At 47.8% G+C, this 25,781-nt stretch overlaps 1 protein-coding gene across 1 annotated transcript; it reads right to left on the bottom strand.

The window, feature by feature from the left end:
• Nucleotides 1-1,775: 1,775 nt before the first annotated feature.
• LOC142199352 (elongation factor 2-like) lies at nt 1,776-21,448 on the bottom strand. The gene is made up of 15 exons (XM_075269774.1): nt 21,344-21,448; nt 17,286-17,500; nt 14,264-14,445; nt 11,036-11,247; nt 10,762-10,943; nt 10,571-10,676; nt 10,361-10,474; nt 8,050-8,188; nt 6,863-7,058; nt 6,463-6,721; nt 4,888-4,995; nt 3,537-3,890; nt 3,192-3,374; nt 2,941-3,073; nt 1,776-2,152 (listed from the first exon to the last, which is right to left on the bottom strand). The coding sequence occupies exons 1-15, from the start codon at nt 21,344-21,346 to the stop codon at nt 1,959-1,961; spliced, it is 2,580 nt and encodes an 859-aa protein (XP_075125875.1). The 5' UTR covers nt 21,347-21,448; the 3' UTR covers nt 1,776-1,958.
• Nucleotides 21,449-25,781: the final 4,333 nt, after the last annotated feature.

Below are 25,781 nucleotides of genomic sequence, written 5' to 3'. Positions count from 1 at the left end.
TTGATTATACCTACAGAAACAATGGTATAATAGGGGCAGAAAGTCTGTGTTGGCAGGAAAAAAACAACACAGTTCCACTATGGGGGTTTTTTTGTTTGTTTTTTTTTTTGCAGCGGCTCGCTACGTGTGACTGGTTAATAACAATTGTGGTGCTGACAGTCTCCCTTTCAGGATGTGATTACTTAAAGGGTCTCTATCAGCAAAATTATGCTGTATGAGCCCCACATATGCTATTCAGGCACCGCTAATGTTATTTTAACCACTCCCCCTCCCCAATTTAAAATAAAACCCTAAAAACATATATGTAAATTATACTTATTGTGTGCGGTGATGCACGGTCAGACGTCATCTTCTGGCACGCCTTCCTCTTCTTTCGGCAACGCCCTCCGGTCCTGGCTCTTCCCCGGCTTCATCGTCATTTTCTTATGGCGGTTCAAATTCGGTGCATGCAGAGGGAGCTACTACGCACGCTCTGGCACCATTTCTCTCAATGGCAGTGCGCATGCGCCGGATTTGAATCTGTGGAAGAAGACGACAATGAAGCCAGGGAAGAGCCAGGATCGTGCATCACCACCCAAAAAGTATAATTTACATATATGTTTTTAGGGTTTTATTTTAAGAGGGCGGGGGGGGTAAAAATAACATTAGCGGTGCCTGAATAGCCTTTTTAAAGGCGATTCACGCATATGTGGGGCTCGTACAGCGTAATTTTGCTGTAAGGACATAGGCCGTAAGGACATAGGCAGCACAATATGGCCACCCAAGTAAACTACGTGTATTGTAGAAAAAAAATACATCTGTTTCTAATATATTTAGAGCCCTCTGGTCTGCTCATGGCTATGCTTGTAGACTGTTTGATGTGTCATGTTTAACCTATTCCTGTGCTGCCTATAAACCCCAGGAAATGTAAGTTTTCTACATATACCGGTGTATTATGGAACCTGATCTAGTCATTGAGGCCTAATGTTGTATATTAATCTTTTACCTAGAAGCAGAATTAGAGATAACCCCTATAGTTTCAGTGCATATAATAAACTAAAGGTAAGTTATCTATATGCTATGCTGACCCCTATCCACCACTTAGAGTGCCTAGCAATGGAAAAATGGAACCTGGTCTGATGAACAATATTTTCTTTCTCATGTTCCATACCTGGGGAAGGAGATTGTTGGCGGAGGACATGCAATGTTTTGCTGGGAAACTTTGGATCCTGGCACATACCATCTACCTAAACATTGTACAACCCCATTACACCCTTGTACAGTAGTCTCTATTGGCCTCAACAGCAGAACAGCACGCACCGACACTGCAAAAAGTGTTCAGGAATGGTTTGTGGGACATTACATAAATATGGAAGCCACTTTGCCTCCAAATTCCCAGATCTCATTTCGATCCAGTATCTCTGGAATTTGTTGGAAAAACAAGTCTGACCCATGGAGGCCACACCAGTCATCTGGTACTGCAAACATCATGGTTCCAGATACCACAGCACACTATGAGGCCAGCTGTGTATTAACCATACTGTATCTGGGGACTCCTTGTATCAGATGACTATGATACTTGAATTGGAGAATCCAGCCAATATGGGAACCAGATTTTCCATAATGCGGTTCCCTCTCTGTTCCTGTAGGCGCTGGGAGCTGTATGAACTGCTGAGTTCTAGACAACCCAGCTCAGCTCTACAGTGTAACCCTGGAGGCTGCATTCCTACTGTACATGGGACAAAAAAAAAAAAATTATATACACCAACCATACACAGAAATAAGCGAGACAAAAAGACATTTACATAATTTATTTTTTCCTTTTTTTAATTTTCTTTTTCATTTTTTGTTGTGGGGGAGGGAAAAAAAAAAAAATCAATGTGCATGGTGTTTGGATCAGCTGAGAGACGCGGCGTCTTTGTCATGTAGTGATTTTGGTTTCATGAGAAATTGGGCTTGGATTATGCTGAAGATGCTGGTTACAATTTGTCCAAGAAGTTATCTAGGGCTGGGATTCCTTCCTTCAAGCCTTTGCGTTTCCGGGTTTCTGCCACCACTTGGCATGGGCGAGAAGTGACGTCAAATGGATCTCCAGGTAGGATCTGCCAGTGGTCAAATACACACTGTGGGAAGGCCTGGCCTCCAGTGTTGGACCTCAAGTCAGCAGTGAAACCTGTCAGAACAGACACAACATCAGTAATGGAATGGCCTGGTGCAGAACTATGTGCTCATCTACGCCACTGTACCCTATATCAGGGACAACAGCACATTGGGGGTTAGATAGAAACTTAATATTTAGCTGTGTGAAGTCAAGTTTTTTTTAATGTAGATTGTGAGCCCCATATAGTGATCACAATGTACATTTTTTTTCCTATCAGTATGTCTTTGTAGAATGGGAGGAAATCCACACAAACACGGGGAGAACTTACAAACGCCTTGCAGATGTTGTTCCTGGTGGGATTTAAACCCAGGACTCCAGCGCTGCAAGGCTGTAGTGCTAACCACTGAGCCACCGTGTTGCCCCAAGTCAGTCTATCTTCTTCTCTACTTGCTAAATCCTTCCCTCTCTCAAGACTTCAGAAACCACTTAACCTTCTCCATTTTCCTAGCACAGGGATCAGCAACCTTCAACACTTCAGCTGCTTTGAAACTACAACTCCATTCACTTCTATGGGACTTTCAATAACAAGTAGGCATGCTGAGAATTTTCATTGTGCCACAGCTATAGTATAGATGTCTGCTGACCCCCCCCTGCTCTAGTAGGATGGAATTCAGCAGAGATTTCACAGTAAATATCAGTTTAGTTAAGAGGAACTTTTTTCTCTCCGTTTCTCATCAATTTCTCTAGAATACAAAGTTCTTTTTTTTTTTTTAATACTCGCTTGTACTCGCTATTGATTTTTTGCAAAGTTTATTGAAAAGATGTCGATTATTTAAGAGTAAAGCTCTTTAAGAACTTACCAAATGATTCATTGACAGGGAGATAGGCTTTGACCACAAACATGGGTGTTCCAGCCACCTGAGATTCTTCAAAGACGTGTCCTCGTTTTCTGTTCAGCACGCCATAGATACCGCCAACCACCTGCTCTGGACACTGTGCAAATAAAAAGGAGGCAGGCGTCAAATATTTCACTTTGTACAAACTCTATAAAGATGAATCTTTTGGAGAGTGGAAACATCCACACAAAGGTTGGACAATCTCCATGACCTACCTGAATCTCCACCAGGTAGATGGGCTCCATTAGCCTGGGTTGGGCTGTGAGGGCAGCAGCATATAGCACCCTCCGAGCTGTGGGGATGATCTGTCCACCTCCACGATGGATTGCATCAGCATGCAGTGTGACATCATGGATGTCAAACCTGGCTCCTCTCATGTTCTCTTCACAAAGAACTCCCTGCATGGAAAGACACAGAACCATTAGATTCAGCAGAAGGCGAACATGTGGATGTTTTGGTGCAAGTTTATCCTCAGCATTGCAGCCACAGATATCATACAAGCGGTCAAACATCTGCTGCAGTAGTGATATGAAATGAATGGAGTCAGACAGAGTACGTACTTCCTTGGTGGCCCACTGGTACCCAGCCACAACGCTGTCCTTGATCTCATTGAGGTACTGGACTCCTTTTGTGATGTCAACCAAGATGTTGGGTCCAGTTCCATCAGGACCAAAACACCAGATCTTTCTGGCCTCTGCTACATCCCACTCGTACTTTTCCGCGAGGTAACGGGCACGCTGCTTCAGCTCCTGCCTGGCACTGACATCACCCTTGTCAATGTCTTCCGCCAGGCCATCAGGGAGGGGCCGAGCCTTCATGTACAGACGGTTGTGCTTGTTGGGGGATTTGGACAAGCAGAGTTGGTTGGATTCCTCACTCACAGTCTCCCGATAGGACACAACAGGGTCTGATTTCTAGAACAGAAACATAGCAGCAAGGTGACCTTCCCCACAAGGAACAGATACACATTAAAGGAGGTCTAGTTTAGAAACTCCATTTCTGTATACCCCACAAGGGAATCCTGAGTTAATGGAGAGGGAAGGGGGAGCGTGCCAACACAAGAAAGATCTCTCAGGCTGAGGTCACGTTTGTGTTGGAGACTCCGTTGCAGAGTCTGATGAAAAACAGCGGACAAAATGCTCAGAGGACTTTTCTCTGATGCTTTCAATTTCAAAACAACGGACACCCGACAGACCCCATTATAGTCAATGCAGAACACTGGGCCGAGTGTGTAACCGCTTTTCTATTGTTTTAAGCAGTCTGCCCCCCCAATGGACCTGAACGATGGAGAGCGAGTGCTAGTGTGAACTCTCCATATCCTATACTACAAAGGTAGCCCAATGAGTTTAATGTGCATTGTGCAATACTTCATACCCCCAGTAGTAGCGCTGTAGGAAATCTGAACACTAATTACAAAGCTCCCTCACAAGTCTCAGCAGTGAAAACCTTTAGACTGGGACCAAGTGTGGCGTAGTCAGAGGTTTAGCCACCAGCAGAGTCCTTAGTGGCTAACTTGCTGTGACATACAGAACCCATGTAGAGGATAGGATTTAAACAAATCCACACTCTGCTAAAATAAAATCCACATTGCAAAGCGTCTTGTGCTGCAGTTTTTGATTTTTCAGCATGTCAGTTTCTGGCTGCAGGTTTGGTTTGACTTTCAACCTGGGCAACTTGTGGCAAATAAAAAAGCCAATTTTGCTGCTGGTTGGTCATCCTGCTGCAGACCTGTTACTTAAAGGAACTTTATATTGAGAGGAATTGTCCAAAGTGAAGAATTCCTTTAAGCTCTGGTCAACAGACCTCTATAGTATATTTACATGCATACTGTAAGACAGAAAAGGAACAGAAGTCACCTTACAAAATCAGAAAAGATCTTACAACTATTTGCAGCAAAGACGGACAAGTTACCTTGATAGGGATGCAGGCGTGATCTTCTTCAAGGTCTTTAAGGCAGATTTCTAGATGTAGCTCCCCGGCACCTGCGATGATGTGTTCTCCAGATTCTTCAATAATACACTGACACCAAAACAAAGAAAAATAGGTTACAAAACGATCTCGTTAGACGTTCCTGGATTCACTTCTATTAGGGCGGGTTCACACCTGCGCCAGGTCTCCGCTTTTGGGTTTCCGCCTTCTGCTATGAGAAACTGTACAGGAGACGGAATCCGGCAGTCAGTTTTCAAACCCATTCACTTGAATGGGTTTGCAAACTGAGCGCCTGTGTGCGTCTTCTGCCTCTCCGTGGCAAAACCGGTTTTTTAAGCAGGACACAAACTTTGACATGCAGGACTTTGTGTCCGGTTAAAAAAAAAAAAAAAAAAAACACGGTTTTGCCGCGGAGACCAGAAGACGCTCATGGGTGGTCACTGACTGCCGGGTTTCCGTCTCCTGTCCAGTTTCTCGGGCGGAAGATGGAAACCCACAAAGTGGAGACCAGGTGCAGGATGTGAACCCTCCTTAACTGCTAGAGCCACCAAGATAAATCACTTCAGAACAGAGAAGAGCAAGTTTGGTTTAGAGTCAGCTCATTTAAGAGACCATATCTACTCTGTATAAGACAATGGAAGCTAAAAATATAGATCCACATCTTTACCTCGAATGTCTCATCTCACAGAGCGACAGGAGGTCGCTAGGATATACAGTTACTTAAAGGGGTATTCCCATAACCCTTGTTCACCAAACTGCAGGCTCTGTGCTCTGTTCACTTCCTGGTTTTCTCGGCACATTGGTGGGTGGGGTTTCACTTGCTCTGCTATATTTGCAGTCAGTAATGAGGGATTGGTAGAAGCTGATGTAGCAGAGCTGGATTTGAGTCAGCTTGCATTACATACAGAGGTAACAGACTCCTTATCTCAGCCCGTATCAGGAAAATTCAATTAAACCAGAATCAGAAATGCCGGAGCTCTCACCTCCCCCCTCCCCTATCTGAGGAGCTCCGTTATTTGTCAGACATACACAGCTCAGAGCTGTTGCTGAGCACTCAGCCCCTCCCTCCCCCTGAGAGCAGGCAGCTAAGTCACTTGGGAACTGAGCAAATAAGCCCAGTGGCCATAGAAATGCAGTGTAAACAATGAAGTGAATTAATTAAGATAGCGGCCAAACAAAGCAGTTTTGAAAGCAAAGTATTTAGGAAAAGTCTTAAATCCACATAAACTAGCAGTATAGATAGGATGCTTTTCATGGGACTACCCCTTTAAGGTTATTAAAGATCTCACCATAGGAGTCTCCATCAATCCAGAGAATTAAGAAGAGACTGCTCTGGTTTAGCGCCAAGGACCTTATAAGTCCACCGTGTAGGGAATGGAGCCATGTTGTATTTCCCTGCCCAGTGGCCAGAACACAAATGTACAGGGAAAGACTGTAACGGGACCACAAAACTAAACCAGTGATGCCTCACCTTCATTCTCAGGATTGGGGAGGACTCACATCAATATGTAGACATCCCAAAGTTGGATTCTGAAGTCTTACACATCTCCACTTTACCTGAACCATAGGATCAGACTTGGCCAGACGTTTCAAGCCTTCCACCAGTTTAGGGAGATCAGCAGGATTCTTTGCTTCTACAGCGACACGTACAACAGGACTAACACTGAACTTCATCACTCTCATGTTGTGGGCATGCTCAAAGGTAGTGATTGTTCCAGTCTTCACCAGGAACTGGTCAACTCCAACAAGACCGACTATGTTACCACAAGGTACATCCTCAATGGGCTCAACATAGCGACCCATCATAAGGATGGTCCTGCAAGGTAAGCGGACAAAGGACTCATAAGCTTAGGACGTTACTATATGTTGTGTTACTGGGGTGTGTTCACATTTGGATTTAAAAAATTGGCACTTTTTTTTTTTTAATAGAACAAGGAAACGAAATATGAGCACTTACCTCTGAATAGGCTTTAAGTAGAGATCTTCCTTCTTTCCTGGGGTGTAGTTGGGTCCCATAATCCGCACTTTCTGGCCGGTGGATACAACACCAGAAAAGACACGACCAAAGGCATAGAATCGTCCCTTATCAGATGTGGGCACCATCTTAGAGATGTACATCATCAGGGGGCCTTTGGGGTCACAGTTTTTCACACCTATGCAGATAGAATATAAAAACAGGATCATCAGTATCCCATGTGTTGGTTATAGCTGGAGTGGGATATTGATGGGCTATCCTTAGGCTAGGTCATCACAATCAAGTGTGTGTGTGTGTGTGAGTGTGTGTGTGGTTGGTTGGTTGCGGGGGTCGCAACATCCTGCTGATCAGATAAAGAACCACTGACGAGTGCACAGGCCACATGTGCTGTTTGCAGATCAGGTCCATTCAAGTGAATGGGGCTGAACTGCAATACCAACCACAACCTCTGCACAATGTATGTTACTGTTGTCTGTAAGAAGTTAAAGGGATTCTTCCACTGAAATCAATTTTTTTTGTCGATCACACGTCAGAATAGCCTTAAGAAAAGCTATTTTTCTCCTACCTATGTCTTCTCCGTGCCGCCGTTTGGTAGAAATCCTGGTTTTCTTCGGTATGCAAATCAGTTCTCTCGCAGTACTGGGGGCGTCCCCAATGCTGCGAGAGAACTCTCCAGCGCCACCTCCATCTTCTTCTGGAACGGCCTCTCCCTGCGTCTTCTTTCGTCCTGGGTTTCAATCTTCTAGGCCTCGGGCAGAGCCGACTGCTCATGCCCGCCGGCCACAAGAAAACAGCCGCTTACACAATATGGCCTGTGGGCATGCGCAGTCGGCTCTGCCCAAGGCCTAGGAGTTTGACCCCCAGCGCCGGAAGAAGACGCGCAGAGAGGCCGTTCCTGAAGAAGATGGAGACGGCGCTGTAGAGTTCTCTCACAGCCTTGGGGACCCGATGAAAACCGGGTTTTATACCGGATTTATACCGAACAGCGTCGCGGAGAAGTCATCTAAAGGTAGGAGAATAGCCTTTCTTAAGGCTATTCCGACGTGTGATTAAATAAAAAAAACAAAAATGATTTTAATGGTAGAATCCCTTTAACAGACCCCACTAGTCATCCCTAGTGCAGAGTCAGTTGAGACAACCCCTTTAATTGGCCCTGATGGGATTCTTACCTAGAGCGGCCTCATCATCGGGCGGTCCTTCGTACAGCAGCTCACAGCGGTATTTCTGTGCGGTAACAGGGGAGGGCAGGTGAATAGTGATCATCTGTAACAAGGCCTCTCCAGCCGGCAGCCATCGCCGCATCACTGCCTGCAGCACAGGAAAGCCTTAGGTTAGTGCCGGAAACCTTCACTGCTTACCAATAGGACAGAAGTCGTCCTTCAGTGTCCACATAGTGAAAAGGAGAGCTGGATAGAAAGAGGAATTAAAAGAGTTAAGAAAGTTAGTGATTCTCAACTATCAGGCATTTATGTAACAGATGTATATTACAAAACGCCTTGGGTTCTCCGGTCACTGGGGGAGAAGAAGTGGAACTGCCCTTTAACCCTGACAGCTCCTTGGCCAACCCTGGAATCATAATGCCCGACAGAAATGTGCCCCTAGAGGCCGTATCTTCCTGGCTACTCACAAAACATCAGGAGATCATATTTTATGGGTTTTATCTTCAACATAATCTGCCAGGCCAAAGCCTCAGCCAGTCTATGGTATTACATGGGGCTGTTAGGATGAATGGTCAATAATATAACATGGCTCTCCATTCTGGCTCACCCACTTGGGAACCCCCCCACCCTTTATAACATCCATATAGGTCATGTGAATAAGTTTGGTCTTTTTGAGACAACCCCTTTATTAGTCAATCTATCTCATTCAATAGAGACTGCAGAAGAACTAGCAAAATGGTTTATAGTGTGTAATGAGTAACAAGGTGAGAATACGACCTCTAATACCGCTGCACCCCACTAGTCGAATATGGTCACACCTTTGCGATGCCGAATACGAGGGCGACGTCTGCTTACATTCCCCATCTGTGGGCTCTCGGAAGTAACAGAGCCTGAAATAAAATGGCTTTCTGCCTGTCACTAAGACTTATTACTGCTGTCTTCCTAGATGAGAGGGAAAAAAAAAAAATTGGACATAAGTCACCGGTAACATGTAGATCCTTGTCGAGTCTGTGGACAAATCCAGATAAATAGCTGTAAGAGGACAGTTACTGAAATAACACGCAGACCTGCTTCCATGGTCACAGACTACAAACAAACCCTGCATGTAGTCTGATCCTGCAAAGACATTGTTATTCCACTGGTTTTGCCCCCTACTGGTAGCCTTCAGTATATTACAAGAGAAAGGGAGTAACACCCACAGGATCAGGGTTGTCTGATGTCTGTAACCATATACACAGTCCAGTCATATTAATGTGACCACTGCCTACTTTTGACGTCAACGTTAAATAACCAATGGCAGAAGGCACGTGTCATCAGCCATCTGGGTGCACTCATCATTGTGGAAGGCACGATGGATCAACACAAGTATGCATCTATCCGTGCGGACCATGTTCACCCCTACATGCGAAATGTTTTCCCTCAGGATGATGGCATCTACCAGCAGGACAATGCGATGTGTCATAAAGCTCACAGTGTACGTGCGTGGTTCCAGGAGCACCAGGATGAGTTTACCGTACTCCCTTGGCCAGCAAATTCCCCAGACTTGAACCCAATTAAGAATCTGTGAGACCACCTCGATCGGGTTGTTTGCGCCATGGATGCTCAACCGCGTAACCTAGCGCAACTGGCCGCGGCACTGGAGTTGGCATGGCGCAACATCCCAGTGACATCATCACAACATCCCCTCTCTCCCTGCACGTCTCGCAGCGGTCCGCTCTGCCAAAGGTGGTCATTCTGGATTTTGACAAGTGATCACATTAATGTTACTGGACTGTGTACATATATGGTATAGGAGCTGTGTACACAAGCTAGTAGGATATACGTAAACTATTTGCAAAGTTGCTTTAGGTTTTATTTTAGTTGCACTGAATCAATAAAACCACACACACACGATGAATACTTTGCAGCCGGACTAGGCCTTCCATGGAAATGGTAACACTAGATTATTGTAGAGGAGGTGGTGAAAACCATTTAACAATTTTCATAAATGGTCAAAATAAATGATATAACAAAGTCACTCGTACCTACAGTAACAGTTTGTATTATACTTCAGAGCTGCAATCATAATTTTGATGGTTGTTATTGGAAACCGCCAACAAGCCTATAGATGGACACGCCGTAGGTGATCTTCACAATGAAGTCTGCAGACTATGTAGTGCTGGTTTAATAACATTTCCCAGAATTCAGGGAGATTCTAGAAGGGTTCTGCTCTGAAGCCTGAATATTGTGGTTGCAGCTCAGGATTGCAATACCGGCTGGAGTTTAAAGGTAACTGAGGGGATACTGATCATAGTCTATCACCTTCTAGTAAAGAAGTTACCTTGAGGAGTGGTTTCCCTTCCTTTTCCCTGTCCTCTGCATCCAGCTTGATGTCCAACTTCTCAATCAGCTTGGCTATCTCCTCTTTCTTGAAGTTCATGATGGCGTCAAATACCTGCATTACATCGGACAGTAGATAACAGTATCCAGGAGGCACAGAACCTACTCAAATGTAACACAAAGGAAGTAGACGCTGAAGAACATAACCTACCTTAAAGATGGGGTCCAGTATGAGCTGGCAGAACGTACGTGGCAGCTTCTTTCCTTCAGCATTGGTTGCCGTTTTGCTGAATTTACCAGTGGCAGGATCAAAGTACCTAAATACAGAAGATTTCACATGGATTTAGAGCTGTGGATTTCACATGGATTTAGATCACCTGATCTCATCATATAATTACATACTTGTCTCCCCATAATTTCTTCATCATGTCTTCCACTTTCTTTGCACGCTCGGCTGGAGGGGGCAGCGCCTTCTCGCCTTTGGCGGCAAACTTGGCGACATACATTTCTGCAAACTGCTTCATGGTAAAAGCCCAACCATGCAAACCGGAACCAAAGCCGACCGTGCCAGCCACTGGGTCAATCTGTAGATATAAAGGAGTATGGGAGGATTAAAGAATGAGCCAGTTCTATAAGAATAGGCTACAGCTCCTTGAAGATTTGCAGAATTTTTTACCATCATGTTTCCCATGGGGCCGGTTTCTCCCTCTCCGTACGTAGATATGATGACATTGACGTTCTCCACGATCCTCTGGAAGGTATTGTATAACTCATCAGCGGACAGCTGAAGCTCCAGCAGCGCCCGGTCCATTTTGTTCATCATGAGAACTGGTTTGATTCGTTCGGCAATTGCTTGTCGCAAAACTGTCTCAGTCTGAACGCAAACACCTAAAATGGAAGGGACGGAAAAATAAAAGAGGTTTCAAGGCTTGGCCACAGAAGTCAGATGTTGTAAAGACTTTACATCTCAGCAGTCACTGAAGTATTGAAAACAGCCGAGGGAGCTCAATCTATGGTTCCCAACTCCATCCTTGGCCTTCTATCCGGGAGGGATTTGATGCCCCGCACGTTACACAAAGACGTCCGTCACAGACATCAGCTGATGCTCAGAGGTTGGCTTAATACAGGCTCATAAGAAGTAGAAAAGTCTAGACATCCATATGAGGAACACCCCCTTTGTGCCCCTTTGTCGCATCAGTCGATCGGGATCTCAGTGCCCCAATCTCCAACCATAATTTCTCTGACACATCACAGTGACAGATCAAAACTTCTAAAAATACAAATACACTGCAAGTGCCAAGCATGGCTGTTCACAGAAGGTTAAAGAGTGTTCCAGATTTTTATTATTAATGACCTATCAATAGGCCATCAGTCAAAGATCAGCAAGGGTCTGACATCTGGAACCTTAGAGTGCTCCATGAACACCACATCCAGTTCACAGCCATATGACCTCACACTCAATGGTTACATGGCCTGATCAAAAGGACCGGCACACTGCAGCATCTGGCCCAGTGGTGGAGAACTATTATACCTGAGGAATGGCAATTTATAACGCCCGAAACGCAATGTGTTCATTTTTTTCTGTTAATAAAGCCGTTAACTCAACTTTAACGGTGGGAGCGCAGTTCCTTCAAACCAGACTTACAAATGAATCTGTGTGCCGGTTCTTTTGTTCATCCTGACTACATCCGAGAGGTGTTTGGAACTCTGCAGCTTGACCCCATCCAGGGAAAGGGACCCTCTGACCAATTTGGTCCCCATGTGTAGTGAGGAGTTGTGACCATCTTCACAACCCCACAAGGCGAGAACCTCTCTTTTTCCTTCAGCATTGTTTCTATTTTACACAATTATACTATGGGCCGCTCAGTGTCCTCTTCTTGTTTTTGAGCACTATACAGTCTATGGAGCAGTTATTGGTTCTCTGGAATGATGCCGCAACACTCATTCCAAGAGTGCACCCACTTCAAGCACCTAATCCGTGGGGGTCTCAAGTGTCGCATCCAGGTCTGTGGAGTCAGTAGGCCAAACCAAAGACTCAGACTCCTATTTTTTTATTTTTTTTTTATTTTTTTTTTACAGCCCAACTTCTGTTTTGACTCAGATTCCTCCATAAATGGCTAACAGTCATGATCAGTCAGAACAAGTAAAGATCCTGTTTCATTAAAGGGGCTCTATCAGCAAAATCCTGCAGATAGAGCCCTACATATGCGTGCATAGCCTTTAAAAAGGCTATTCAGGCACCGTAAAAGTTAAATTAAACTACCCCCCCCGTTTTAAAATAATAACTTAAAAAAGAATGTTCTCTACTTACGGAACGTGCACCCTGGGCGGGCATTCAGGGTGCGCCGTCTTCTTCTTCCCCGCCTCTTCTTCCTCTGACGTCTTCGGGTCCCGTCCTCCTCCGCCGCTTGCTCGCGGACACTGATAAAAAAAAATAGCCCGGGTGCATGCGCAGTAGCACGCGGCTTCTACTACGGCTACTGCGCATGCGCCCGGGCTATTTTTTTTTTTATCAGTGTCCGCGAACGTGCACCCAGAATGCCCGCCCAGGGTACACATTCCGTAAGTAGAGAACATTCTTTTTTAAGTTATTTTAAAACGGGGGGGGGGGGGGGGGGGGGGGGTAGTTTAATTTAACTTTTACGGTGCCTGAATAGCCTTTTTAAAGGCTATGCACGCATATGTAGGGCTCTATCTGCAGGATTTTGCTGATAGAGCCCCTTTAATTATAGTAATTGTATTCCTATGACAGTAAATATGTAGTAGACTATTTACACACATGGACAAAATTGTTGGTACCCCTTGTTTAATAGGATTTAGGTGCGGGCTCATAGAAGGCCACTTCAGAATAGTCCAATGTTTTCCTCTTAGCCATCTTGGGTGTTTTTACCTGTATGTTTTGGGTCATTATCCTGTTGCAAGACCCATGACCTACGACTGAGGCCAAGCTTTCTGACACTGGGCAGCACATTTCTCTCTAGATTTCCTTGATAGTCTTGAGATTTCATTGTACCCTGCACAGATTCAAGACACCCTGTGCCAGATGCAGCAAAGCAGCCCCAGAACATAACAGAGCCTCCACCATGTTTCACAGTAGGGACAGTGTTCTTTACAAGATATGCTTTATTTTTCCATCTGTGAACATAGAGCTGATACGCCTTGTCATAAAGTTCAATTTGTCTCATCTGTCCATAGGACATTCTCTCAGAAGCTTTGTGGCTTGTCATCATGTAGTTTGGTTATTACTTTTATCAGATTCAAGTGATTTCTGTCGCTATTGTGGGTTTTTCTTTCATTAAACGAGGGGACCAACAATTGTATCCACGTGTATCTAATAATACAATATTAATTATATAACAATTAAAATATTTCATCATTTTAATTTGAAGATGGAGTTGGTGACTTGCAGATTTGAGGCAGAAGTGGTTCAGACTCCACAGCCCTGGTCAGACCCCCATCAATCTTCAATTGAGAACCTATCTAAACCACCAAATTCTGCCCCCTGTGGTCCCAACCTTAACTTTTCTCACAGAGGTTTTGCGACAACTGTACCCAGACAATCCTCCGTTACCATATCCAGACAAAGCTGATGGGATCTTACTAACAAAATTAAAAGTTTATGGCCAGTTTGGTTCACAGCAAAGCCTGGTGGCCTTATTCCAAACCATACTGGCTAGTTGTCCTTGTGGACTTTGTTGTCTATAATGTAACTGTTGTTTTTGTCCCTTCACTATACTTTACACTGCAGCTCTGCTTATTCAGCTTAGCTGCACACAAGGTCAGCAGAAAGCCAGTGCATGGTTTCCATTACAACAAAGACCGAATGACAGCTACAAGCTTATAAAAAGGTCAGAAAGTTTCCAGAAAATCTGAGGCCAATAAGCAATGCAGCACATCTCCTTACCTGACACACAGTCGACAACTACAAGTGCACCGTCTGTAACACGGAGAGCGGCTGTCACTTCGGATGAAAAGTCTACATGCCCAGGGGAATCGATCAGGTTTATAAGGAAACCAGAGCCATCCTTGCTCTGCTTGATAAAAGCCAAGTCATTGTCGGAGAGCTCGTAGTACATGGAGATCGCCCTGCAAAGACACAGAACATAGTGAGAGGCATCCATGGAGAAGAGCACCAAATTCTCTGTTGGACCTGTGTCTTAATCTAATCTCATCTACTAAATTACTATGTATAGCCATAAAAGATAAAGTTTTAGCTGACCATAGCTACCACTAGAGGGCGCTCACTGTCTAGAATGGGGGTCCTGTGCACCCTGTCTGAATGGAAGGCCTGTTGAGCATGCATTGATCCCTACGGACTATGACAGTCCCATAGAGATGAATCGGGTGCTATGATGCATACACAATCAGGGTCACACCGTGCTGCAGCCACTTCATGGTCGCACATCCTTAGTAGCAGCAGTTTAAGATACAGTTGTCTCGCCCCATTCGACTGAATTAAACTGTCAGCCCCTGATTGGATAATTATGACCTACCCTAACCATAGACTATGAATACTGAGATCCTTAAAAACCTTTAAGACCCCATACAGGACAATAATCATCTGCAGGTCCATGGAAAATGAGATGCATAAAGAAGACATCCCTGCGCAGTCCATGTTTTCTACCAACCCCATCAATAGAACAGATGGACTAAGCTGCACAAACTAACAGGATTATGACTTGCACCATATTTTGCAGCTCAGCCCCCACCTGACATGTAAAAAACATGGATGTGTGTATGGGGCAATAGCAATGACCATATGGTGTCAGTTACTGTGGATTGCTCATAGACCACATGGTTGTGTGCACCGGCCCAACTTTCATTTGAGCCAATTCATGGCAATTTTTTTTTTTCTTTAAGACACAAATATTGTTCCTCTCACCCCTGTCCTAAAATTGATGTCCTTGGCAGGACACGTAGTATCAGGCTGGGCATAGCAGTGAAGGATTGGCCGGTCCGATATCAGACATAAGCCACCGGTTGTGAAATTGTTCTGTAAATGAAGGCAGAGTCTAAAAATACCCACGTGGAGCTACAAAAATAAAGTCACAAGAGCGAAATGTATCCCAGCTCCTAGAAGATGGAGATACTCAATCCTGCAGCAGATGGGCGGGTGTAGGAACGTTACCCTGACTCAGCAGCCGGGACCACACAGGCCACTAAAGGATAGAAGTTCCCCTCCCACCAATGATACTGTACAAGGGAGACAGGAGGTAGAAAACCTGGAAGAAAATGATCACCTTACGAAACGAAGCTTCTCATGCTATATTCTGAACATAGGTGGTACCTGCAGCAACGGGAAAAGTTATAGGATATTCTGTGTCTATGATGGAGAGATCCCTTTAGGCTGAGGCCCCATGTTGCGGAAACGCAGCTTTTTCTGTTGCAGATTTTGATGCGGTTTTTTTGAGCCAAAGCCAGGAATGGCTACAGAATTAATCCTACTTATATTAAAAACTAGCATTTACCCGCGACTTCGTCGGCGGGTCGCGGTTGGGGACGATGTTGTGGCGCCTGCAGACCCCCGCTGACTCACAAATCCCTCTTTTGCGCTGGCCCCTCTAGTACGGCACACCGTGAACTCCTCCCCCACGGGCCCTCCTCCGTGTCCTCCCTGCTCCAAAGCCCTGTGCACCCCACTGTCCCCCGTAATCCCTCTCCCCAAAGGCTGCACACGTGTCCCTCCACCTCTGGCGGGGCCGGAGCTTACTCCAAATGGCAGGTAAGAGACAGAAGTTGGCGGTGTTGGGAGACAGGAATACCTAATATGTATTTAATAACTTTTGTATGTGTTCTGGGGATAGGGGTGGTGAATGTTTTTGTTTTTATTCTTCGTTGCTGTTTTTACTTTTTTTTTTTTTTGGTAAATTTGTTTGTGCATTTCCTACACTGTGTTTTGGGGGTCTTGAACCCCAGGGTGTCTGATGAGCAACGCAATGCATTACAATACTTATGCATTGTAATGCACTTCATAATACCGGGGCTTCTATTGCAGGCCACGTAGCATAGCCCGCAATAGAAGGACCGGTTTACCGCAATGCGCTGCAAAATACCTGTCGGTGGCCACACAGATCAGCAACATTAACCCTTCCTGCGCCTCGGCCAGCTGTCACTGAGGCGGAAGGGTTAATGTCACCGATCGTTGCGGCCACCGACAGGTAGTATGCAGTTCCTCCGGCAGCGCTTGGGCGCTGCCATGATTGCTGTTATCACTGGCTCCCGGAGGTTGAGGTGGGTGGCTGCGTCATGTTGCTATGACAGCCGGGAGCCTTGCGCTGGCTCCCCGGCCTGTCAGTCTTTCGCTTCGATTGCAGCCTATGGCAGGTAGACTGCAACTGAAGCGCTGGTTTTATGCAATGCACTGCATAATACCGGCGCCTCTATTGCAGGCTACACTGCGTAGGCTGCAATAGAAGTGAAAGACTGACAGGTCAGGGAGCCAGCGCAAGGCTCCCGGCTGTCATAGCAACCTGACGCCGGCCCCTGAGACTCCTCCGGGTGCCAGCATGGAGAGGGGACATGGCTGCGCCCACGCACCAAAGGAGGAAATGTGTTCAGGGTGAATGTGGTTGATCCCAGGGGACACCGACCTGGAGCAACCCCCCACCCATCGCCCTGTATCCACTGCACTGACCAGTTATGTGGTGTATCGGGTGCAGCAGCCGCCGGCATGTGTGCTCCACTTTAGCCGTCCGTGAAGTGACAGTGTGTAGGCGGCCTGAGATAGCTGCGGTGCCAGAACCCTGTCTTCCAATTATTAGGAAGACAGGGGACTGAAAGTGAAGGAAGCGCCTGTGCACTTGAGATTTACACACATACATAGAAATAAAAAAAATTAATTAAAAAAAAAAGCACTGAAGCAAAATAAGTAATTGAGCCGCAGCTGGATGGCCCAGGGCTCGACTGATGTTTTGTGAAGCACCTACGTGGACTTGATGGTGATGCAGCGTTCCTGTTCATCTTTGCGAGTATCTGTGAAACGCGTTTCTCCAGCTCTGGCGGACGCGATGATACCAGCTTTGCACACCAGAGAATCAGTCAGAGTGGATTTGCCATGGTCAACATGAGCAATTACAGACATGTTTCTGATGTTGGACTTCTTGTCCATGATCGCTCGGATCTGGTCTACAGTGAAGTTCACCTGCGACAGAAACAAAAAGGCAATAAATGAGGTTAATATAATGTCCCCTGCAAGAGATCAGAGACTACATAGAAGGTACACTGCTAAAGACATCGAAAGTGGGGGTAATTTGGTGGGGACATGGACCACAGGAAGCTGTAGCTTGGAGATCACTCATTGATTTCTATGGAGAGTGTTGTGGGCATGCTCTGTGACATGGGCAGAGTCACTGCACAGGAAGGGGAAGGAAGTAAACCTTGACATCTCCTTTAGTGAATGGTAAACCCAGTTTTATCTGTATATAGAAGATAGTCATCATTGTGCTGATCGTAATATGACTGAAGTGATCTCTACAAAGCAGGAAGTGTCAGCCGAATTTGTGTTCCATGAGCTAAGATTTCAGGATCAAACCAGATATTGAAGATACATTTCCTTTAAAGATAAAGAGATCTCTGAATAGAGCGGTTACCTTTTATTATGCTGATCTGTGGGGGTCCTAGTAATACCCCATTAAAGTCAACATTAGGAAAAGCCCCTTTAAATCAAAAATAATGAAGTTTCCCTAGTCACTCAAGACATACAGAACATTTTCCTGAAGGAAAGCCGGTGTCAGGCTGTCTTGCTGTCCCTGTACAGACACAGTAGGGGGCGCTCAGTTATTGTGATCTATGCACCTTCGTTGTGTTTCCTGAAGGAATCTATCTGTCAGTGCCATCTGACTGGGCAGGGCATACATGGGCATTGGTGCGGGACACATAAAGCTGCCAGAATAAGCAGTGGAAGCTCAAGGGTGGGCAAAATCCTGAAAACTTACACTGTGAAAAAAAATTAGATGTCATTTTTCTAAGGAACAACCCAGAATTTCCACCTACCAAAAGCATGATGGGAAATTACAGCTTAAAAGGGTTGTCCAAAATTAGAAAAACATGGCTGAACAGCATCACACCTGCACATGGGTTGTGTCTGGTATTGCAGCTCAGCTCCATTGAAGTGAATAAGGCTGAGCTGCAGTACCACTCACAACCTGTGAACAGATGTGGTGCTGTTTTTGTCATTGTCATCCAGGTCATTATCACCATTTACTTTTTTTGGCATTTTTGGGTTTTCCAAAGTTTATATGGTTAAATCTCAAATTAATTTTAACTTTGAATGCATCAGAAAATGGAGAACAGTGCCATCCCTACAGTGAGCGCAGCTCTGGAGTATAATACAGGATAAGTAATATAATGTATGTACACAGTGACTGTATCAGCAGAATAGTGAGCGCAGCTCTGGAGTATAATACAGGATGTAACACAGGATGTAACTCAGGATCAGTAATGTAATGTATATACAAAGTGACTGCACCAGCAGAATAGTGAGTGCATCTCTGGAGTATAATACAGGATGTAACTCAGGATCAGTACAGGATAAGTAATGTAATGTATGTACACAGTGACTGTACCAGCAGAATAGTGAGTGCAGCCCTGGAGTATAATACAGGATGTAACTCAGGATCAGTACAGGATAAGTAATGTAATGTATGTACACAGTGACTGTACCAGCAGAATAGTGAGTGCAGCTCTGGAGTATAATACAGGATGTAACTCAGGATCAGTACAGGATAAGTAATGTAATGTATGTACACAGTGACTGCACCAGCAGAATAGTGAGTGCAGCTCTGGAGTATAATACAGGATGTAACTCAGGATCAGTACAGGATAAGTAATGTAATGTATGTACACAGTGACTGCACCAGCAGAATAGTGAGTGCAGCTCTGGAGTATAATACAGGATGTAACTCAGGATCAGTACAGGATAAGTAATGTAATGTATGTACACAGTGACTGTACCAGCAGAATAGTGAGTGCAGCTCTGGAGTATAATACAGGATGTAACTCAGGATCAGTACAGGATAAGTAATGTAATGTATGTACACAGTGACTGCACCAGCAGAATAGTGAGTGCAGCTCTGGAGTATAATACAGGATGTAACCCAGGATCAGTACAGGATAAGTAATGTAATGTATGTACACAGTGACTGCACCAGCAGAATAGTGAGTGCAGCTCTGGAGTATAACACAGGATGTAACTCAGGATCAGTACAGGATAAGTAATGTAATGTATGTACACAGTGACTGCACCAGCAGAATAGTGAGTGCAGCTCTGGAGTATAATACAGGATGTAACTCAGGATCAGTACAGGAAAGTAATGTAATGTATGTACACAGTGAGTGCACCAGCAGAATAGTGAGTGCAGCTCTGGAGTATAATACAGGATGTAACTCAGGATCAGTACAGGATAAGTAATGTAATGTATATACACAGTGACTGCACCAGCAGAATAGTGAGTGCAGCTCCTAAAACACAGGCTGTAACTTTGGTCAGTAGAAGATAAAATGGAGTACACTGCTGGTGAATCGCAGTAACTGTGGTGATCCCTGCTCCCAAAGCCAACCACTGGACTGACAGACTGCACTATTCTGACTGGTTCTAGTACCAGATTCACACATAACCAGTTACTATGGTATACACTGGGCCTGTAATAAGAGCAGTAGTCACCATTGCTCCATGACTTCAGCAGTTTCAGTGCCACATAACAGAGAGTCCCTGATAACAGTGGGATCATACATCTATTACAGACAAGTCAGTGACAGAACACAGTGACGCAGTGCTCTGTGATACAAGGAGAAAGATGGATCGTAGCAATGCTCCCCCCGCCCTCCCCATGACACAGGAATGAGTGCATGGTCTTTGCTTATCACAGTGCCAGGGGAGAACACTGTGAGCATCTGGGTACAGACAGACTGCAGAGCTATGCCCCCTCCCAACCATACAACATACACTGCAGCACTTTCTGCTTCTCACATTGTAAGGTCACAGAGAGCTACTCTTCAATGGCAGGGGACAGATCTGGGCACTGCTCTCCTCTACTCCAGTGGCAGGGGACAGATCTGGGCACTGCTCCCCTCTACTCCAGTGGCAGGGGACAGATCTGGGCACTGCCCCCCTCTACTCCAGTGGCAGGGGACAGATCAGGGCACTGCCCCCCTCTACTCCAGTGGCAGGGGACAGATCTGGGCACTGCCCCCCTCTACTCCAGTGGCAGGGGACAGATCTGGGCACTGCTCCCCTCTACTCCAGTGGCAGGGGACAGATCTGGGCACTGCCCCCCTCTACTCCAGTGGCAGGGAACAGATCTGGGCACTGCTCTCCTCTACTCCAGTGGCAGGGGACAGATCTGGGCACTGCTCTCCTCTACTCCAGTGGCAGGGGACAGATCTGGGCACTGCTCTCCTCTACTCCAGTGGCAGGGGACAGATCTGGGCACTGCTCTCCTCTACTCCAGTGGCAGGGGACAGATCTGGGCACTGCTCTCCTCTACTCCAGTGGCAGGGGACAGATCTGGGCATTGTTTCCCTCTACTCCAGTAACATATGACAAATCTGAGCAATGCACCCCTGACCTCCAGTGACAACTGCACCCTTCTACTACAGTGGCAGATCTGAGCACTGCAGTCCTCTACTCCAGTGATAGGAGTCAGATTCGACTACTGCACCCTTGTGCTCCAGTGACAGATCTGAGCACTGCTCTCCTCTGCTCTGCTCCAGTGGCAGGTGACAGGTCCGAGCACTGCACCCCTTGTGCTGCAGTGACAGGTCCGAGCACTGCTCCTCCCTATTCCCTTTCAGCTCTACTGTGCTAGACAGACATGACAGGTGATCCCCGTATAAAATGGCCGCATCACAGACAGCGGAGCAGAGGAACTCCAGTCCCTTCAGTTCTCCCGTCCACCCTCTCTCAGTCCCGGGGAATGTGCGGCTCTCTGACAGCCCCGGGCTCAGCTGCTGTCAGTGTGCAGACTGCCGGCCGGCCGGCACTCACCATGGTTGCAGATGTCTCCGGGTTCCCCGGGCAGAGCTAAGCAGGAGCCGCCTCACAGCTGGAGGACTTGAAGAAGGGGGAGGAGGCGGAGCGATGACGTCACTCACAAGTACAGGCGCGAGGGCTGCTGGGAGAATGGGGAGGGCGGGGCGGCGGAGGCTGTAACTATGGCAACATGACGCAGGCCTCAGCTGCAGAGAGAAGCGTCCGCCTGCCGCAGGCATTGCTGAGGGTGGTGGGGATGTGTGCGCATGCGGACAGCGACGCACAATACATAGCCACAAAGCCTATGCCTGTGACCAGAGAATATATACAGACTGGGGAAGGGCAACAACATGGCGAGCAACCTCACCAATGCGGAGACATCACCTACTCCACCCTCCTGCGGGTCACCTGGAGTGCCAATGGAGGGAAAAGGACACCCACAGCATAATGTCCCCTCCAGCTGCCCCCAGTGTAATGTCCCCTCCAGCTGCCCCCAGTGTAATGTCCCCTCCAGCTGCCCCCAGTGTAATGTCCCCTCCAGCTGCCCCCAGTGTAATGTCCCCTCCAGCTGCCCCCAGTGTAATGTCCCCTCCAGCTGCCCCCAGTGTAATGTCCCCTCCAGCTGCCTCCAGTGTAATGTCCCCTCCAGCTGCCCCCAGTGTAATGTCCCCTCCAGCTGCCCCCAGTGTAATGTCCCCTCCAGCTGCCCCCAGTGTAATGTCCCCTCCAGCTGCCCCCAGTGTAATGTCCCCTCCAGCTGCCCCCAGTGTAATGTCCCCTCCAGCTGCCTCCAGTGTAATGTCCCCTCCAGCTGCCTCCAGTGTAATGACCCCTCCAGCTGCCCCCAGTGTAATGTCCCCTCCAGCTGCCCCCAGTGTAATGTCCCCTCCAGCTGCCCCCAGTGTAATGTCCCCTCCAGCTGCCCCCAGTGTAATGTCCCCTCCAGCTGCCCCCAGTGTAATGTCCCCTCCAGCTGCCCCCAGTGTAATGTCCCCTCCAGCTGCCCCCAGTGTAATGTCCCCTCCAGCTGCCCCCAGTGTAATGTCCCCTCCAGCTGCCTCCAGTGTAATGTCCCTCCAGCTGCCCCCAGTGTAATGTCCCCTCCAGCTGCCCCCAGTGTAATGTCCCCTCCAGCTGCCCCCAGTTTAATGTCCCCTCCAGCTGCCCCCAGTGTAATGTCCCCTCCAGCTGCCCCCAGTGTAATGTCCCCTCCAGCTGCCTCCAGTGTAATGTCCCCTCCAGCTGCCCCCAGTGTAATGTCCCCTCCAGCTGCCCACAGCATAATGTCCCCTCCAGCTGCCCCCAGTGTAATGTCCCCTCCAGCTGCCTCCAGTGTAATGTCCCCTCCAGCTGCCTCCAGTGTAATGTCCCCTCCAGCTGCCCCCAGTGTAATGTCCCCTCCAGCTGCCCCCAGTGTAATGTCCCCTCCAGCTGCCCCCAGTGTAATGTCCCCTCCAGCTGCCTCCAGTGTAATGTCCCCTCCAGCTGCCCCCAGTGTAATGTCCCCTCCAGCTGCCCCCAGTGTAATGTCCCCTCCAGCTGCCCCCAGTGTAATGTCCCCTCCAGCTGCCTCCAGTGTAATGTCCCCTCCAGCTGCCCCCAGTGTAATGTCCCCTCCAGCTGCCCACAGCATAATGTCCCCTCCAGCTGCCCCCAGTGTAATGTCCCCTCCAGCTGCCTCCAGTGTAATGTCCCCTCCAGCTGCCTCCAGTGTAATGTCCCCTCCAGCTGCCCCCAGTGTAATGTCCCCTCCAGCTGCCCCCAGTGTAATGTCCCCTCCAGCTGCCCCCAGTGTAATGTCCCCTCCAGCTGCCTCCAGTGTAATGTCCCCTCCAGCTGCCCCCAGTGTAATGTCCCCTCCAGCTGCCCCCAGTGTAATGTCCCCTCCAGCTGCCCCCAGTGTAATGTCCCCTCCAGCTGCCTCCAGTGTAATGTCCCCTCCAGCTGCCCCCAGTGTAATGTCCCCTCCAGCTGCCCCCAGTGTAATGTCCCCTCCAGCTGCCCCCAGTTTAATGTCCCCTCCAGCTGCCCCCAGTGTAATGTCCCCTCCAGCTGCCCCCAGTGTAATGTCCCCTCCAGCTGCCTCCAGTGTAATGTCCCCTCCAGCTGCCCCCAGTGTAATGTCCCCTCCAGCTGCCCACAGCATAATGTCCCCTCCAGCTGCCCCCAGTGTAATGTCCCCTCCAGCTGCCTCCAGTGTAATGTCCCCTCCAGCTGCCTCCAGTGTAATGTCCCCTCCAGCTGCCCCCAGTGTAATGTCCCCTCCAGCTGCCCCCAGTGTAATGTCCCCTCCAGCTGCCCCCAGTGTAATGTCCCCTCCAGCTGCCTCCAGTGTAATGTCCCCTCCAGCTGCCCCCAGTGTAATGTCCCCTCCAGCTGCCCCCAGTGTAATGTCCCCTCCAGCTGCCCCCAGTTTAATGTCCCCTCCAGCTGCCCCCAGTGTAATGTCCCCTCCAGCTGCCCCCAGTGTAATGTCCCCTCCAGCTGCCTCCAGTGTAATGTCCCCTCCAGCTGCCCCCAGTGTAATGTCCCCTCCAGCTGCCCACAGCATAATGTCCCCTCCAGCTGCCCCCAGTGTAATGTCCCCTCCAGCTGCCTCCAGTGTAATGTCCCCTCCAGCTGCCTCCAGTGTAATGTCCCCTCCAGCTGCCCCCAGTGTAATGTCCCCTCCAGCTGCCCCCAGTGTAATGTCCCCTCCAGCTGCCCCCAGTGTAATGTCCCCTCCAGCTGCCTCCAGTGTAATGTCCCCTCCAGCTGCCCCCAGTGTAATGTCCCCTCCAGCTGCCCCCAGTGTAATGTCCCCTCCAGCTGCCCCCAGTGTAATGTCCCCTCCAGCTGCCTCCAGTGTAATGTCCCCTCCAGCTGCCCCCAGTGTAATGTCCCCTCCAGCTGCCCCCAGTGTAATGTCCCCTCCAGCTGCCCCCAGTTTAATGTCCCCTCCAGCTGCCCCCAGTGTAATGTCCCCTCCAGCTGCCCCCAGTGTAATGTCCCCTCCAGCTGCCTCCAGTGTAATGTCCCCTCCAGCTGCCCCCAGTGTAATGTCCCCTCCAGCTGCCCACAGCATAATGTCCCCTCCAGCTGCCCCCAGTGTAATGTCCCCTCCAGCTGCCTCCAGTGTAATGTCCCCTCCAGCTGCCTCCAGTGTAATGTCCCCTCCAGCTGCCCCCAGTGTAATGTCCCCTCCAGCTGCCCCCAGTGTAATGTCCCCTCCAGCTGCCCCCAATAATATGTCCCTTTCCCACCAAATCTAAAGCCCCCCACTAATATTCGGCGCTCCCCGCTCTCCTTTTGTTCTGAAGTCTTTAGCGAGCTGCAGGTGCAATGTAAGTGACGCCATCACAACTGGCTTGTAGTTCCCGGCACAGAGACGGAAGGAATGGTGGAGTGGACGCCCCCTGCTTCACCAATGTCTGCAACTCATTGGCGTCCAGAGAACGTCGCAGGAATTTTTTGCACCTGAGGCCCAATTCTGCCCAGACCACCGCACCTACTATAAGTGATCACTGGCGACAACCAACTAGTGACCAGCCTACGTCATGGGGCTACAGGGTCCTGCACCAACTCACACTGCGCCCTCCTACATTACAGAACATATATATATATATATATATATATATATAATATATATATATATATATATGACACAGCATGGCAGAAGCCGTACCAACATATGGACTCGTGAACTCAATATAAAATGTCCATATTATAAATTTGTAACAATTGTCCATAACTGTATCTGGAACAACCTTCGGATTCAATCTTTGGGACTTGACTTTGTTGTTCTAACAACTTGACCCTACAGTTCCCCAACGTCTTACTGTGCCTCTCCTTTGATTTTGTCACCGCCATTGGCTACCAGCCTCTTCCTCGCTATACACTGCCTCAGTATACTGGTTGTCTGGACAAATTCCCAGCTCTCTGTTCACCACCAGGTATTTGAGATTGAAGGGGCGCACCTCCAGCAGCTCACACTGCCCTGAGAATCCTCGGTGGCACCTCTGAATATGGCAAAATTGGGACACTATACCAGTAGTCTCAGCAGATTATTTCCAGTTGGTGATAGGAATGGCCTGTACTTCTCAAGTCCAACTTCCATTGACAGGGTACCTGCAAGTTTGGCATCCGCAATTCTTGAGACAGCCAGTTGTTTTTCATGTCTTACATTTGCCCTTTCAGGACAGGAACTAATGTGCAGCCGCTAATGCCGGGGTACAGTGGCAATATGGTGCAAAACATGGCAAGCAACTCTTTCTACCTCTGCCTGACACACATCAGACCACGCTTTGCACTGTGGTTACTTTTTCGCTGGTGAGGTTCGGCAGGTCTTGACACAGCTCTCACAGTGGGAAGTAGAAGTGTAATCATACAGATCCTGTCCTGCCTCTTGCCTTTATGCTATGTCAGCAGGCATAGACAGTCCAGGGCAAAAACTAGACTGCAGGCTGGTGCTAAA

Source organism: Leptodactylus fuscus, chromosome 1 (genome assembly GCF_031893055.1).
Source record: "Leptodactylus fuscus isolate aLepFus1 chromosome 1, aLepFus1.hap2, whole genome shotgun sequence".
Taxonomy (NCBI): Eukaryota; Metazoa; Chordata; class Amphibia; order Anura; family Leptodactylidae; genus Leptodactylus; species Leptodactylus fuscus.
The sequence above is the reverse complement of the archived record's forward strand: the minus strand, read 5'-3'. Positions and strand labels throughout refer to the sequence as shown.

Bases quoted from the DNA above. Each gene is read 5' to 3' on its own strand.
- LOC142199352 (XM_075269774.1), bottom strand. The intron at 11,248-14,263 runs GTAAGGAGATGT...CTTCCATTTTAG, and splicing joins AGTTGTCGACTGTGTGTCAG to GTGTTTGCGTTCAGACTGAG. The intron at 3,891-4,887 runs GTAACTTGTCCG...TTTCTGTTCTAG, and splicing joins ACGCCTGCATCCCTATCAAG to AAATCAGACCCTGTTGTGTC.